Here is an 18440-nt window from a genome sequence, read left to right on the forward strand (position 1 = left end):
AGTGGGATAAAGCCACCTATGTAATTAGAAACAGGCAGGCCTCACTTTCTGCTTTTCATTCCACAGCTCTACTTATTTATCACTGCCTAATAAAAGCAGAGATCAGCAAACTATAGCCCGCAGGCCAAATCCAACCCAGTGCCTGTATTTGTAAGGCCTATGAGCCAAAACTGGTTTATACATTTTTAAATGATTTACGGGTAGGAAAGGGACAAAATAATAACATTGTGTGACATTGAAAATATTACAAAATTAAAATTTCAGTATCCATAAGAAAAATTTTATTGGAACACAGTCATGCCTGTTTGCCTATGGCTGCTTTCACAGTATGACAGCAGGCAGGGTTGAATAGTGGAGACCTTATGGGCCAACATAGCCTAATATTATCTGGGTCTTCCTTGCCTTAAGACTAGAGCAGGCTCATTATAGAGTTCCAGGGCCCACTGCAGAGCAGACGAACAATTACCAGAAGATTCCCATCTACAGTAGAAAAATAAATAGCAAAAAAAAAAAAAAAAAAGTAACTTGAAACAAAGAAAAGAGAATGATATGAAAGAGAATGGAAAAAAGAGAAGGCACACTTGGCATCTTTCGTGTAATCTCTCTACCAGATGCTCTGATTAGAGGCATTCACCTAAGGCACAATTAACAAACAGTGAAGCACATACCCTTTCAATTCTAAAACTGTGTATATAAAGAATGTGTGTTACTAACAGAAAACGAGCTCAATTGAATTCAATAAATATTTAATAAGTACCTATTAGGTGCTAGGGATGATAACCGTATGCCCTGTTTCTAAGAGAAATTTTAATCATAAAAGAAGGAAGCTATAGTGCTCAAATATATCAACTTTAAGAACATTATGTCAAGAAGCTAGTCTATACTAAACAAATACTAAAAATATAGTTAAGAGTCTGGGGAAAGAATTTTCATACTTTACTCAATTAAGCTTAAGATCTCAGAATAAAGGTGCCACAATGAACATTCTTACTGTTACTCTGAATTTCAAATACAGATGCCAGCCCCTCCCCAGTGCCCTTTGATTTTGACTCTGAAACTGAGTCAGGTGAACATTCTATTAAACTCATGTAGCCCTGAGGTCAGCTCTTGTTTAAAGAGACATCCACAGAAAGAAAATGAACAAAGAAAAGCAGAGAGAAAGGAAAATCACTCCATCACAAATAAAAAACTATTTGTTTTCAACGTAATTAATTTTATAATATAATGTGTTTTAAACCCCTTAAAAATAATTGTTCACTGTGTTTACCCGACTAGTTTTGCTTCAGTGCTTACACCATCCACAATAGTATGTTTAAACTCAATTAAATCTTTTATAAAGAAAGTTTTACATAAATATCATCTTCATTACTAAAAAGGTATTTCTGGCATTTACAGTACCCAAAGCTGTGTTATAATATGACTGATCACTCTACACAACTGTACATGAAGTTATCATCTGAATATCTGAATTTGGGGGTGCTTGATAAAGAAAACAGTGAACTCTATTTCTTGATCCACCCAGAGAATCTGCCTCTTTAACTTTTGGATCATTATAGTACTCTATAATGATCATAATACATTTCCAATTAAGATCTAGACTCAGAGAAACTTTAATACAATCATTTTTATTAAAAGGGTTGAAATATTATGCAACATTAAAGAATAAAGAAGGAAAGCACCTCATAAGGTGGATTAACTTGGAGTGTTATGCTGACTGAAATAAGTCAGTCACAGAAGGACAAACATTGTTATGAGTCCATTACTATAAAAAGGAAAGGTTTACACAGGGAAGTAAATTTTCTTTGTTGGTTACCAGGGATGGGAAGGGAGGAGATAATTTAGAGACAGGTTTGATATGGGTGAAGAGAAAAGCACTGTAACAAAAGAGTATGACAAGCACAATAAGGAAAAGGTAGACACGGAGAGAGGCACAAGAGGTACAGACAATAAGGCAAAAATACCACTCACAGCAATGCTGCATTAACAGTAAGAGCAAACCCTCATCCAGGGGTGGGTACCTATGCAGACAGGTAGGGACAGGCAAGTGGGACTACGCTCATGACCACACACAGGTTTGGCAGAGGATATTCTTTCCCATGTATTTGTACTGGCTATAAAATACTGGCCATATGCACTTTTAAACATGTCAGGAGGCAAAGTCAGGGTAACTTCTTAGCCACAAATAAGCACCCTGAGGGAAGGGGTCTCCGGGCATGCAGGATCAGGACCACGGTAAAAGGGGACATCAAGCTCAATTGGCACAACATGATATACAAAAATACTGTTCTACATCTTCGGTGAGTAGTAACTGGGATCTTAAAAGCTTGGCAGTGGCCATCTAAGTGGCAATTACTGATCTCTCCTCATCTAGAGCAAAGAAAGAGTGAAGAAAACCAACAGACATGCAAACAGTTAGTCCAAAGGACTAATGAACCAATGGACCATCAACCTATATGACTCTGGGACCTCATGAACTAGATGTGCCCAGCTACCAATACCAACCACTTAGAAAGGGAAAAAAAATTAAAGACCCTGGATAGACTGGAGAAAACTGTGGGATGACATTCAAAATTATTAAAAAAAAGACCAGCCTTACTGGTCTGATGGAGACTGGTAAAACCACCACGATTATGGCCCCAACCCACCCTTCAGGCCCAGAATCGAAATCACTTTTGTGGCTTAACTGTCAGCCAAGCGATAGGGCCTGTAAACTGAGCACCTACACCAGGGAGAAGCACTCCTTAGAACAATCAACCATAGGAGACTAGAAGGGCAACATTTGTACAGGGAGAAAGGTAGGGGGCAGGAATGCAAAGACAGGAAGGACACAGGCAAAGGGTAAACACAGGGAGGAAGTGGGAGATGAGATGTTAACACTTAGAGAAATGCAACCAGTGTCACAAAACCAAAAGTGTATTGACTGTTCTACGTAAAACGAATGTGCTTTGTAAAATTTCACCCAAATCACCAAAAAAAGTTAAAGATGAAATAAATAAAAGGGTTGAAATTTGTATCTTGAAAATGGCAGTATCAATTCTGATATAACAAAGACCCTATTAATATACATGTGATTTTAAAACAGATTCCTTCATAACTGGCCTCACTTGGCCACTGACTGCGTTCATTTGCGACTCACTGTGAGCTCCTACTGAGTTGGCTCTGACTCATGCTGACCTCCTGAATTACACAATGAAATGCTGCCCGGGCCCCTGTGCCATCTTCATGATCTTTGGTATGTCTGAGTCCACTGCTGTGGCTACTGTGTCAAACCATCTCACTGAGGGTTTCTCTCGTTTTCATTGGCTCTCCACTTCACCCAACATGATGTCGTCTTCTGGTGATTGGCCCTTCCTGACGACTATTCAAAGCATTAAAAAGTCTAGTCGATTCTATCCGTAGTGAGCCAATTGTTCCACAGTGTTTCCAAGGTTGTAAATCTTTATGGAAGCAGACTGCCACATCTTGCCCCTGTGGAGTGGCTGGTGGCTTTCAATTGCTAATCTTCCACTCAGTAGCATAGCACTTAACCACTGTACCATCAAGGCTCCTTGTCCAAAGTATAAAACTCATTGTCATCTAGTCAATTCCGACTCACAGCAACCCTAAAGGACATAGAGTTTCCAAAGCTGTAAATCTTTATGGAAACAGACTGTTTCACCTTTCTCTGATGGAGCGGCTGGTGGGTTTAAATCACTGACCTTCTGGTTAGCAGCTGAATGCTTTAACTATATGCCACCAGAGTACCACAGTATAGACATACAGAATTGATTATTTCATTTGAGAAAGCCGATATAATTTAAAATCAATTTTGATAGGCATTCTTAAAACTCATTTTATATTTCAGTAGATTCAAAATGCTATAATAAAAAGTAAACAATATCATGTAAGCACATTTAATTATGCATTTCTGTATTATTCACATACCTGCATAAAATACCCAGTAACCAAAGCTTTTCGTATATTAATGTAATAGTCCCTGCTTGTAAAGTCAGTACTTCGACGAGGCAAATTAAATCTGTCCATAATCCGTGATAGCTGCTGGCGTACATTGTCTGCAGACATCAGGGATCTGTAGTTAATGAAGTTGTCATAACACCATTGAACCGATTCATGATCTACAAAGTTCAAGGGAAAAGAAACAACAGAAAAAGAGGGGCCGTGAGTGATCTACACAAGTATACTATCTAATTAGAAAGGAAAATCACTATCAACAGTTAGCAGAATAATCCAGAAAAGTTATTTACCCAAATCATTTTCTTAAAATGAACTGCACTGTTGCCACCTTTCCTAAAAATCTGTCATGTGGTTTCAAAAACACTGAAGTTTTTGATTATAGGATCCCTAAACAATAATTTAAATAGACTATTTTCAGTAAATTGAGTTCTTTTATCCATTAACATTCACCTGGTTGTCTTCAATAGATGGTCTAACAGACAACTATTGAAGGTTTGCAGAAGGGGAATTTGATAAAATGCCATGTCTTCTCATTTTAGAAGACAAGACAGTTTTAGATTCATCTAAGGGCTGTTTATCAAAGGATTTCTAAAGTAAACATACTGTTTTCCACTGATGTCTCTGGTATATAATGATGAGTGACAATGGATCAGTTGGAAGCTTATCAAGTATTCATCAGTGGAGAAACACCCTTTTGATAATAAATCTAATGAAATTAGTTGAAGTGCTCAGACATTAGTGTGCTAAAACTCACCCAGTTATATTTTTTCAGAGTGAAATCTCACATATTGTGGTGTAGTAAATTACTTAGTGTGGCTTTTCTACCCATAAGTCTTTGTAAACTCCAAGATGGGATTTTCTATGAGCAACTGAGGAGCTCCTAATTGCTAAAGTTGTCCACTTGGAGTATTTCTGTTGGGCGTGGCATAAAACAATGTTCTGGGAGGTGCCCACTCTCTCTCAGGTGCTTAGAGTTCTGATGCTATGATTGGTTAGTTTGGCCACTCTGCCGGGCTCAAAAGGAGGTCTCCTAGAGGCAGAACTCTCTGACTGCTGGTGGAGGAAGATGTGCTGCTGAAAGAGACACACGCTGCTGGGAAAGAGACGCAAGAGACGCGCATTGCTGAGTGAGACACCAAGGGACACGCACTGCTGGGGGAGAGACTGTGAGAGACTTGGCTGAGAGATGGTGGGCTGGGAGAGAGACTGAGCGTACTTCTTGAACTTGAGTTGTAGCCTGGTGCTTCCCTAGTAAACCCGTAATCCGTGAGCTCTGTGTGGCCACTGCAGCGAATTATCAAACCCAGGAGAGAGGTGGTGGGTGCTTTGGGAGGAACGGTTGGTGAAAGGGCTGGAGGGAGGCAGCGTGTCTGGCCTTGCAGTAATAGGCCTTGTGCTATTGATGGTGATTCTGTCTTCCTCTTGTGGGATTAGAGGAGGTCAGAACATGTGGCCTCCTTGTCGTTTTTGCACATATACACAGAGACTAAGCTGTTAAAAAATAACTTAAATATAGATTTTTCCCGAAAAATATTACTCAAATAGCATTAACATGATATTTTATGAAGGTGACATTTTAGCTTTACCTATGTCATTTACCACTGTCACCAGTGAAATAAAATATATTTTGGCCTGTTACCTGAAATATACGTGCTATTATTAAAATGTATGTTTCAATTAATAAAATCACACGGTATAATTTAAATAGCATTATTGAAAATATTCCAAATTCAACAAATGGTTATGAAATAACCAAATATTACAATTACGTGGGGATCTGAAAGTCTGTGATTTAAAAAAAACAAAAATTAAGAGGATTCTTATTTAAAAAGGTGGCAGAGAATAAAGGCTAAACCTCTCCACCTTTGAACAAAGGAGATACTGTATAAAATGTCAAGTCATTCTATGTTTTTTTTGTAACTTTATTAAGACAAATGTACAGAGCAAAGGCCTAAAAACAAGCCAACAGTTTACCGTCCCCCTAGCAGGAGGAGCGTTTATTAGAAGAGGACAATCCATCTAGTTAGCAGACACTAACATTCAATGTGTAAGGGGCAGGATGAAGCTTCTACACATGTGTATCATCCAATACTGTTACAGAAAGCTCCCAACTATGTGCCTAAAGCCTAAAGATTATTCAACAATTTCATCAGTTCAAGTCTTGAATTCCTCCAATTTAAAATACACTGCTAAATTTACATTTAAAATTAAAGCACAGGTCTAAAATATATCCGTCATTTCATTTCCAAAGTACAGTTAAGAAATCCAAATACACTGCTATGCTACTTAGTTATCATATACTTAAGTAACAAAACAATACAATCTCTTGATTTTAAAAAGGTTAATTAAAATGTCTGGTGAAGAGTAAGAGGGCAAAACAAGCAAGGAAAAACATACCCCCCTTCTTCAGAATCTTTTATCTATCACTTAAAATAATATCCTAACATGAATTTTAAGAACCAAGATGGACATGAACCTGCTTTTTCGCAAAGCCTTCCTTCCTGAAGCAGTTATCCGCAGTCGATTAACAGCTATTTGTCCGTTGGTCACCCAGGATCACCCAGTATGATGCTTGGCACACTCAGGAATACAGATTTCCTGGCTTACCTGGCCTATCGGGGTCACACACAAGGGATAAAATAAATGCTCTGAAGAAAACCAGGTACTGGCCAGCCCTCCAGAGCCTGGTTTCTCACAAACCTTTCCTCTGCCTCTCATATGGAGATGTCATCCATAATCTGTTAGATCTGGGCAAAAAAAGGCTGTATCCCTTTTCTGCTCTGATAGTCATCAATTTTATTCAACTCATCTTGGGTCCGTGTGGAAGAAACAGATGTGCGGCATTCTAATTGCTATGCTATTTGGAGCACACACTGGCCCTCTAGCGCTCTCAAACCCTGAGACAAGTAAATTTATCCCCTTTAGACAGATGTGCCAAAGTCAAAAGGCTCTATTTCAGGAGTGTAAGTAAGATTTTTATGATAATAAAACTGAGTTACAAGAAAAACAAAAGGTGCAAAATCTGAATGTCAACTTTATAAATTATGAAATAAACTTGTCATTAGCATAAACACAAACTTATAGTGACTATTACATATCCATCACGTCAGCCTGCTGACAAGTAGAAATGAAACCTTTTCGGATTCTGTTCCAGGTATTTTGGAATTTTTTCTTCCTTATTTAAGTTTTTAATATTTGTAAACAGTACAATACTGTAAGAGCATCTGGCAATGACTTAATGTGTTTTATTTTCAAATACCTGGCAAAGAATTTTTATGTCACAACATTCTCTGAAAACACTGTTTAAACAACAGTATTTCACCGCCTGGCTATAGCCTAACTCACTAAGCAACTTTTGTACTGGTGGGCATTTAGGTAATCTCTAATTATAAATAACCCCGAAGTGAAAATCTTTCACCATATCTGTACCCCCAGATTGCTAAAAGGTTACTTCCTAGATTTCTGGATTAAAGGGTATTAAGTTTCTAAGGTGCCTGGATACGTACAATCTACTGCTCTTCATAAAAGGCCAGGTCAATTTATGCCACTCTCTCCAGAGTATGACTGTTCCACTAAACCTACTCCCATACAGCTAAGGACTATTTTCTATGCTAATTTTATAGGTGTGAAAATGTTATCTCTCCCAACAAGCTGCATTTCTTGGGTTAATAGTAGAGTTTGCACTTCCCCTTCAAGTTGACTGACCACTGGTAGTGTGATTGTAAACTGCTTGTTCTTATCTGCTGTCCTCTTTTCTATTAGTTTTACTGCTATGCAAGACCAGTTTATTAGTAAAAATATTACCATAATAATTCTGTAAAGGATATAAAACTTCATAAAAATGGAAATATATGGAAAAAAGAGAAGCATATCAAAATTTGTATACTAGTGGTGGAATTTTATGCAACTCTTTCATGTTTATCATTCTGTATTTTCCAGGTTTTCTATAATCAATGTTTATAAAACTGAACAATTTTTAAATGGATTGGCAATTTCTCTTTTAAATGCTAGTCAGGAGTTTTTTGAGCACACCTCTGGGTTTCTAATGTGAAGTTGTCACAGATAATAAATGAAAGCAAGATGAAAAAACATCTTATTTGCAGCAACTGACATTTAGACAAAAGAGTGCCTTCAATCTAATTTACACTTACTTTGTTTAAAAGCATGGTAGACATTCAGCAGTGTCAGATGATCTCCATCTATGTGGGCAAACCTCATCTTGGCCTCATCTGCAGCTTTCTTGGCCTCCGTGGGACGAACAAAACACTGTGGGACTAAACAAGGTTGGTATGGGCCCAACACAAACGCCCATATCGATGAGTCACGCATTCACAGATAGAGGAACAAGGCCTAGCTAGGTCAGTTCACAGAGCATAGGGCAGGGCAGGATGGCCTCCAACTGCATCTTGGACTGTTTACTACCTTGATTTGGTACATCAACACCTAACCACATCTGTAAAACAAGAGGGTTTCAAAGCTACAGAGTACCTGATTATTTTAACTAGATCTAAAAGTAGGCATCAAAACAGCTATTCTGAAGGCCATCAGGATACTAAAGAGTTCAACTTATTTCAAAAACCAGTGCTGATAGCTCTACCAATAACCAGAATTATGGCGTCAATAGCCTTTTGGCTTAATGTAATTTTTCATAAGACCACACATTGAACTCACCAAATGGCTGTGAAAGTTAGGAAGCTATACTTGCCCAGTATAAGGCTAAAAAACTGTTGCAACCAGTCTACTGCCACAATTCTATTATAATTCTCCCTACTGCTGTGGCTATTACCAACTGGTCGGTATCACTATTAGCACTGGTGAGCAGAAGTATATGGAACATAGAATTATCAAGAAATCTTGGGTTTTGATGATAGCAGTAGTGGTGGAAGGTTAAACCGCCTTTAAATTACGAAAATTCAAAAAGGCTGGGGATAGTCAGCCTAGTGTTCTAGCATTTTAATAAAGAGAATTAATAAAGTCCCAAGTCAAAAAAAAAAAAAAAAAAAATTGAATCAAAACCTCAATATAAAAGCAAAATCCAATGTTTTAAAAGTTGACAATTAGTCTGAAACAATCATTATTTCAAAGGTCATCAAAATATGTAACTACAGTATTTGTTTAGAGCCTCAACATTAATTCACATAAAACTTAAAAGTTGTTACAAAGTGTGCACTTCATGTTTTGAAATACAACTTTCCTTAATTCACTTTAGCAATTCCAGAGTCATAAAAGCAGTATGAAAATAAAAATGCTTAACAGCTTGGGACTTTTTCAACACATTTTAAAGCTCTTAAAACCTTGTCAAGAAAAAAAAAAAAAAAAATACCAGTTCAGATAGAAGATAATGGGAATCATAGACAATGAGATCAAATACATTATCAAATGATTTTTTTTCCCATACCATTTCCCCTTTATAGAAAGATGTCAAAGTAGCCAAACAGAGACAACAAAACATGATCACAGTAAACAGTCTTGCTTAATGTAGTCTAAGCAAGGAAATTCATAAAGGTACAGAAACTTCTCATAGCTGTGAAAGTTAATGTGAACTAGCCAGCAGAGTTAATAGTGGGGATGAAGAAATAGCACTCCGTAAGGCCCTGAATTGGACTGTTTTCTCAGGACAAAACTCCAGAAACTATTTAAATGGGAAACAAAGCACAACAAGCTCAGCAAACTTTTTGTTCCATGATTTCTTCCTTACTCTTTAACATATCCCCCCACAAATGGCCTGTTTAAAAACTGCTGCAAATACATGCTCATTCTCCAGATGTGCTAAAGGAGATCACCAATAAATCCTACTTTCTCCATATCTCTATTACAAATAAGACTGGAATACAGTTGGAAGACTTCAACTGCATAAGACTGATGTATATTTTAAAGGGCTAATTTTTCTAAACTCACACAATGGTTAATTATATAGTATGCCTGGTAAGAGAATCTAGAGGAATAAAAACTGGGCAAATAAATACACAAATAATCTGTTAACTTTTGCTCCACACCTTCTCTACAAACTAAAATCTTGGGGTAAATACAACTGGGAAAATCTAGTAACAACATATAAGGCAGACAACAACCTACCACCACCTCCGCAAGTGACACTACAATTTAATTCAAAAGATTCAATACTGCCCTGCCCATCTGCTCTGAGTCTGATCAATCATAACTCTGGAAAAAAAAACATTTAGCTAATTCTTAAATAAAAAAATTCACACCATTAGAATATACATCTCAACTAAGCCATAAGTTTTATCTTTAGATTTTTTTTCAGTTTATCCTTTGATTCCACAGAAGATATTTGAGGCATTAAGTAGTAAGGACCAATCAACTGCACTGCACCTGAAGTCTCTTCTTCACCGACAATGACACTATAGTGCCACGGAGGCCTTGCTCGTTTAGCTATACGAATCAGAATGCATGTTTGTTCACAATATTTATTTCTTCTCCTTTCAGGAAAATTTAATTTCAAGTTACTAATCCTTTGTAGATTAATTTTATCACTATTGAAAACAGCATGATTTTCTCAGCTTAATGTTCCCGTTTTCAAGCTTGGCAACTTCACCTATTAGGTGTATCTCCTTTATCAAGTGTTCTTCTGTCATTGTAAAAGACTAGCATAATCAGATTAGATTTTAACTCAAAAAGTAAAATTGCTACTTCTATTTATTTCACACTAAGTTTGAAATTCATGTTTGACTGTCACTGTAATGCTTATTTATATGTGAAGAAAGAGCTCAATTTAAACATATAGTTTCTGTTTGTCACAGGCTCATTTCAAAGTACCAAATACTAGAACCAAGTTCTTCTTGTGCTTTGGAGTAATAAACCACAATGATAGCCCTGATGGATCTACCAAAGAATTCAGTTACAATGGGTTCAAATTAATCTCACTGTGATTTTTATTTGCACTTAAGAGAACTAATGTTTTTACTATGTTTCTTGCACAATGACTTGTTTTACTTTTGTAAATACTATGTCATTATGAAGCTACGTACAAGACATTGAGGAAACAAAATGAGTTCCCTGAAACCATCTATCAAATCCACTATCATGCCAAGTATTAAAAAATAACAGTAACAACAACAAAAGTGAAGTCCACCCAAATACTGAAGAGCTGGGGTTTTTATAGTTCCTCTCCCTCTATTACCTGACAACATAGCAGTAATAGATAGGACCTCATTAGAACAGTTGTAGTCACAGCTTGCAATAACCATTTTAGCGAGCTGTGGATCCAGTGGAAATTCTGCCATCATGGATCCCAATTCTGTCAGATCTCCATCATCATTTAAAGCAGCCAGATAATTCAAAAGTTCTAGGGCTCTCATCAGAGTTTCAGGAGCTAGAGAGAAAAAGGCAATCTATTAGCCAAGCTGCCTTTAGCAAGCAAAAATGTGACAAAGCACAAACCATTCTAATAAGCAATCTCATTTCTCATTCTACAATGGACCAAATCCAAACTGTCATAAAATTCAATTATAGAGGTGTAGTAAACAATGAATCATATAAAATTGTTAAAATTTTCTTGTATAGTACCTAAAACTATCTTTTTTTCTAAATAATTAGCTTCATGTATTTATCAAATTATTTTTTCCTCAAGAAAAATTTCTCACATTTTCATCTCAGACAATAATTCACGTAACCTGAATTACCAGAAAAATTTAGTTATTCTGAATAATGTATTTATGCATGTCAACCTCTTACAGATAATTCTACTGTTAATACTTAGGGACTTATCTTGATGCATAATGGAGGAAAAAGGTAAACTGTATTTAATGCATATACTGAATAGGCTATAGATAATAGAGGCAATTCTGGTTAACAGGTTTTATTAAAATATCCTTTGATAAGTCATACCTGGTGGATCCATAAAATCAAAATGCACCAAATCGTCAATACCAAGTTTCTTCAACTGTAACACAACTGATCCTAAATTAGAACGTAAAATCTCAGGGTAGGTGTTATCCTAGGAAAAAAAAAAAAACAACACAACATTTGTTAAGTTCAACTTCCTAACCTTCTTGCTCCAGAAAGTAAAACTCATCTGTTTAAAGCCTCTTTAGCTTATGTACTTTGGTATTATACTGTCTCAAAAGAAACAAAGTATTTGTATACTAGACTAGAAAGAAATCAAGTAATTTCTGTATCTGCAGTGCTGGAAAGGTATGCAGTATCAAACTGATATATGAACCTAACAAATTATATTTAGTAGTACAAGAGGATTATATGCAGTTACATAATAACGCCCCAAAGAATTCATAAAGTGCTACACCTGCTGCCCACCATGACTCAGAACTGTAACAAGGAGTTGTACTGGTGGGTTACGCTGTAAATAAATCTCACTTGCAAAAATCAAAGAGCTTACAGTGCCATAAAAGAGCTCTGGTACCACAGTGGATAAGGACAGCATTTGGATGCTAACCAGAAAGTCAGCGGTTCAAACCCACCACCTGCTCTGTGAAAGAAGATGGGCGATCTACTTCCATAATGATTTACAGCTTCGGATACCCAATGGGGGTTGTTATGAGTTGGAATCAATTTAATGGCAGTGAGTTTGGTTTTTGGTATGGTGCCAGAAGGCAAAATTAAGTAACTCCTTCTGGTAACAAATTCAACGTAACTGTCTTAGCACATAGGAAGGATACAGCAATAACCCTTACCTGCATTTCGGTTTTATAAGCTTTCTCTGTGTAAAGTCTGAAGCATTTCCCAGGTCTAGTACGACCAGCTCGACCAGCCCTTTGTTGAGCTGAAGCTTTACTAATAGCTGTCACCAAAAGGGACTCAACTCTGATTCGAGGGTTGTATACCTATTGGAATGGAAATACGTAACAATGTTTTCTTCAGTTATTAAACATGTGACACAACGAAAGTACCCAAAGCTCACAGCTAACCCCACAATAAATAAAAAAATATTGACGAGCACCATAAATGAGACATGCTACCATGTATCTAAGGAGAATTCACAATGCTGATGCCTTTCAGGCATTCCCATCCCTCTGAAAATCTCAAGCTAACATAAAGAGGCTCTTATCAAATATACAGTGACTCACCTCTACCTTATACTTCCTAATTTAAGATAATTTTGGTTCTACCAGTTTTACTTTACTTTTTATATGCTGAAAATGCTGAAGCACTCTGTCTGATGTAAAAAACTGTCAATTTCTACAACCAATGTCCACTGACATCACGAATAATTATTTTAAACTTATCCTGTAAGAAGACAGTTTACATGCTTTCAGCTGAAAGGGAGTGTTTTCCACCAAACCATGAATATGGTATACAACTATATCTTCCAATTATAGCTACACAAAATGCAAACAACTTACCCAAAAGATCACTGAAAAACAAAACATACAGCATACACCGAATGGCTACTGCAACTGGCAAAAGTGGCTGGTACTCAGCACTATCAAACAACTCTAAAACTTTTCCAAATAGTGTGCCAAGAACAATCCTTAATCTTTACGTCATGCCTGACACACTACTGTCAGTGTGCAACTGTTGACTAAGTGACTGATTTGCAATGAATGGTAACCCTATAGCCCTTATTACTAACCCTGTATTACTTAAATGAACATACAGGCCAAAATATCTATCATTTTGACACTGAAACAAACAAAAACCAACAGAACCACCTTAAAAAAAAAAAAGAAACTTAAGGTTAAAAGGTTAAACACTGACTTAATTTCTGACAGTGAGTTAGGAATCTTAAAATGAAACAAAACAGGAAGTAATTCTAAACAGCAAATTTTAGCTATTAAATGACAGGGCTACAATTAAAGTTAGCTGAACTACTTTATAAAGTATAAAACTAGAGCATTAGAATCTTTACCTTTTGCTTCGCAAATCCAGGATCAATCACAAACACCACACCATCTATTGTCAGTGATGTCTCTGCAATATTGGTGGACACAACTACCTGTTGAAAAAGCAAACAGTATAAATTATACTCCACTTCAAGTCCAATTAACATGATAGACAAATTAGCCACTTAAACTACTGCTTATACAAATTTCAAACCAGTAGATAAATTAGATGTAAGGTTTGATCTTCAACAGTCAATGCTATAAAAAGCAAAATCTTAATTTTAGAATTAAAAACTTCCCTTAGCTTACAACAGCCACATCTTTTCAACTAAAGTATTCCAGTTATCACCCAACCACACTGTATTTGGCTTATTCAAATAGAAGGGTGTCTATCACCAAAACAAAAATGTTGATAAAGCAATACACTCCACAGAATGCCCCACAGATAGAACACCTCTTGGTTAATATCCAAACCTCACGTAACACACAGAGACTTGAACACATGTTTTCAGGAAATATTTATAAAGGAAAAATTTTAATTATTTCAGCAAAATTCAACTCAATATTTTTAACAAAATGGCATTTGGGAAAAAAGACCTCATGTTATAATCCAATAACAATTAGATATGTACATGCCTTTTAGGAAGTTATCATGTTACATTTAAGTTTATTCCTTTAAAATAATTGAAAATGAGCTCCTTAGTGGATTTACCCTGAACATCTGATTTTCAGGAAGATTACTTCCATTCAGTGTTAGATGCCTGTGTATGTCAGCAGGTAACACAGAGGATGAATCAGAGAGAGGCTGCTCTCACAGCATTTACAGTTTGTAAGGGAAGATCAGACATGATAGAAAGTTTAAGTGATATCAAAGATATGCTGTGAGGTTTCTATGACTTTACTGCAGCAGTGAAAACATGGAAGACGTACCAAGAATATGGCACTGAGAAGAGTCCTTGAAAGTCAAATGGGACCTACCCACAGAGAAGGGAAAACCTATTATGTACTGAGAGTTCATTTAAACAGGGCATGTGGGCAAGACGGTCAAGGAGACATATAAAAAATGACGATAATTTTATTTATTCATAGTATATTTCATTTTTTATAAAAAACATGTTACAAATTAACTGGCTTAAAATTTCAGTAAGTTTTTGTTATAACTGTTGTCAGGTACTGTAGAGTTGGTTTTGACTCACAATGACCTTATAGCTAACAGAGTAAAACGTGGCTGGGTCCTATGGCATCCTCAGAGTAGTAGGTGTATCTGACCCTACTGCTGCCACCACTCTATTAATAAATCTCACTGAGGGTCATTTTCTTTTCATTAATAAACTCATTGAGGATCATCATCTTTTTCACTGACTCTGCCTCCCCAAGCATGATGTCCTCCTCCAAGATTAGTCAGTCCCTCCTGATAACAGGTTCAAAGTATGTGAGATGAAGCCTTGCTATCCTCACTTCTAAGAAGTATACTAGCTGTACTTCTTCCAAAACAGGTATGTTTGTTCTTCTGGCAGTCCACTTTTATAATCAATATTCTTAAACACCACCATAATTCAAAGGCATCTAATTCTTCTTCAGTCTTCCTTTTTCATTGTCCAGCTTTCATATACATACGAGGTGACTGAAAATACCATGGCCTGGGTCAGGCACACCTTAGTCATCAAAGTGACATCCACGCTTTATAAGATTCTAAAGAGATCTTTTGCAGCAGATTTGCCCAGTGCAATAGGGTATTTGATTTCTTGGCTGCTGCTTCCTGGGTGTTGATTGTGGATTCAAGTAAAATAAAATCCCTGACAACTTCAATCCTTTCTCCATTTATCGTGATGTTGCTTATTGGCCTAACACACTGGTGCACACCTTTTCTGATTTTAAACCATATAGTATCCCCGTTTTCTATTTGCTTCCATTTTAAATTGGTCTGTTGCAAACACAGACCACTAGCATTGATTAAGAAATATAAGTGGTTTCATGATGATACTAAGAAACCTTCCTCTGGACTTGTAGCTAATGCGCACATTCAATAATCAGAGCTGAAGCAAAAACAAAGTTGACAGGTGGCATTAAGTATAATGTGAGTATAAATATTGTTCTAGAAAGTCAGTGTGATATAGTGGAGGGAATAATAAATTTAGGGGTAGGTGGCAGAGCCAGAAATCAAGCCTCAGCAGCTAAGTATAGTGAAAAAGTTTTAATATCAAGTTTCAACTTCCTTTATGATCCTTGCATATCACCTTGCTCTAACTAACACAGGTTTAGGAAATAAAATTACAAAATGTAGGAAATGCCTTATAAACGACATAAAACTTCAGGTATGTAAGTTGTTAAGCAGTACAACGACAGATACTACATATTGTGATTAGAAGTCTTTTAGTATTCTGGTTCTAGACAGATTATTTAGGACAATGGAGAACTTGACATGTTTTAAAGGCTAATCCTTGACAATGATCTCCCAAAACTATAAAACACTTAAAAAAACAAAAATTAAGACCAAAGAGTAAGATTCTTAGCTATTATGTAACAGAATGACTGGCTGGGCTATAAAAAGTTGATGCCACTGTTCTAGTGGTTTTCAAACAGTTTAAAATAGTGCAACTTTGCTTTGTGTATGTGTGTGTGTGTTTTCTTTAAAAGGACTAGTAAAATAAAAATGTAGTTTTTTCTTTTCAATCTGGGAGTCAGATCCCTTCCTAATAATACCCCCCAAGAAAGGGCTTCCAAAGTAAGACTGGGAAACCTTGCTTCCTCCCTGTACAGACTAGCTGCTATGCCAGGCACTCATCCACACCAAGAAGATGCAGACATAGTCTCTGCCTCAAGGAACTTGCTCATCGATGCAGTATGTTTAGGGATGTGTGAAAACTCAATACTTCAGACCTATAGGCATGACATCTACTTAGGCCTTGAAGAAAATTCTACGTAAAAACCAGGTACTGAGGAAAGACGCATTCAACTTCTTTATGCCAAATACTTTAATGGGAGGAAGATAGCACTTTGCATCTTCCCCTTTTCTTAACCTACTCTAATCAATCTTCCTTTTCCTGAGGTAAGACTTCCTACAGGGAGAGGGGAAAACAAAACAAGTACACATTATATAAATAACGTCAAAGGAGTACACGCTCTGAGTTACTCTAGGATCAGAAGACACGTAGAACTTCATCTAAACACAATTCTGGCTGTTTACAACCCAGATAACAATCACCCAAAACTTTAGGCCTTTCTAATGGAATATAATTTGATAACCCACACACAAGTATTTTTTTTAAAAATAGGCTGACAGAGAACATTTTTAACATCACCTTTCTCCCAATTGCTCCATTCTGCTTTTTTGGAGGCGGAGGCTCAAAAATCCTCTGTTGCTGCTGTGGTGGGAGCGTCGAGTACAAGGGAATGATTTTAATGTCACCAACTTCAGGACCCAAATCATCAACTTCCCGCTTTATTCTTTTACAGGCTTCATCAATTTCCTACAAAATACAAGTCTGAGTCTGAAAACAAAGCGAATACACACTAACATATTTTAAGTCTTTATCACAATCCTAGATCTACGCAGTTTTATTTATGTAACCTGCTTTCACTTCACAGATACTGTTATTTTCAATTTAGTAACCAAAACTAATTGAGCAAATTTCAAGGGGATTTCCACAAACAGTTCAAGCAACTTTGATTTCTGTATTCAACACATAAATGCCTTATTTGCATCTCACATCCTTTTCCTTAGAGTCAGATTTCCTAATTAATTTTCAACAAATTGTACTAAAATCAAAATTTCTCACCCAAGAACATTAACTGCACTCATGACCTTTTCAATTTTCATAATCTAAAAGGAACTGATGTGCTAGATATTTTATATTAGCCAATTAGGCTTGAATGTCACGTCCCACTAATGTAATTATATGGAAGATTTGCTTCATTGTGCCTAATGAGAACAAACACCTTGACAATATCAACAGGTGTTTAAGAACTAGGCTAACTTATATTTTATACTACCTTAAAGCTCCCTACACCACAGATAAATTCCAATACATCTGCATTCAAATCTAAGTTTAAAGGGAGGAAACATAATAAATACCGAGTGAGTGAGTGAGCAAATGATCGAGTCGAGCTAGAGAGTGGGGGTGGGGAGTGAGGGGTGGTTCTGGAGGTGGCCAAGGGACTTAAAAATGTGTTCAGGGGGTATATTAAACACTGCTTAGGGAGCCTATCCAATAAAAAACCTCATAGTAGCTGTCCTTATAAACAAATTACCTTTATTTCAAAAGACAGAATGCTAGGAAAAAACGCTCAGGAAAAATCATTTTATACTTTTATTGTATCAAATTAGAACAATTTTTCTTAAAACAATTGTAAATCAGTTTGTTTTCATGTTAAGAACACAAAGTTCTTAGATACAACAACAAAGAGTAATTTTCATCTATTTCAAGCATACCAGTTTTCTTAAGTAACAGATAAGGTCTTGGAAACTGACAGAGATGACAATTATTAAGGACTGGATGTTAACAGCTCCCTTTGAGATTTCAAGTTTCTAAGAAAATGGAAGCTGGATGCTTCTATTCATCATAGGCAAAAATATAACAAAACAAGTATTTTTAGAAAAAAAAAAAAAATTTTAAATAGTATCTAGATTAGAATGCCCCCTGCTGGCATGCAAATACAAAACTAATGCTTCTAAACTAAAAAATA

At 36.4% G+C, this 18440-nt stretch overlaps 1 protein-coding gene across 1 annotated transcript in view; it reads right to left on the reverse strand.

Annotated features, from left to right (window-relative positions):
- The window catches only part of DHX15 (DEAH-box helicase 15), a 69855-nt gene that overhangs the window by 1557 nt on the left and 49858 nt on the right, over positions 1-18440 (reverse strand). The window contains exons 6-12 of the mRNA XM_007952560.2: positions 17057-17224; positions 13781-13867; positions 12606-12755; positions 11803-11911; positions 11096-11287; positions 8106-8228; positions 3925-4115 (exon numbers count right to left, since the gene is read on the reverse strand). Coding sequence (XP_007950751.1) covers positions 3925-4115; positions 8106-8228; positions 11096-11287; positions 11803-11911; positions 12606-12755; positions 13781-13867; positions 17057-17224 — 1020 coding nt within the window. The remainder of the gene's footprint in view (positions 1-3924; positions 4116-8105; positions 8229-11095; positions 11288-11802; positions 11912-12605; positions 12756-13780; positions 13868-17056; positions 17225-18440) is intronic.

The sequence above is a fragment of the Orycteropus afer genome, unplaced genomic scaffold (assembly GCF_000298275.1).
Source record: "Orycteropus afer afer isolate SDZICR_OR568_19922 unplaced genomic scaffold, OryAfe1.0 scaffold00346, whole genome shotgun sequence".
NCBI lineage: Eukaryota > Metazoa > Chordata > Mammalia > Tubulidentata > Orycteropodidae > Orycteropus > Orycteropus afer.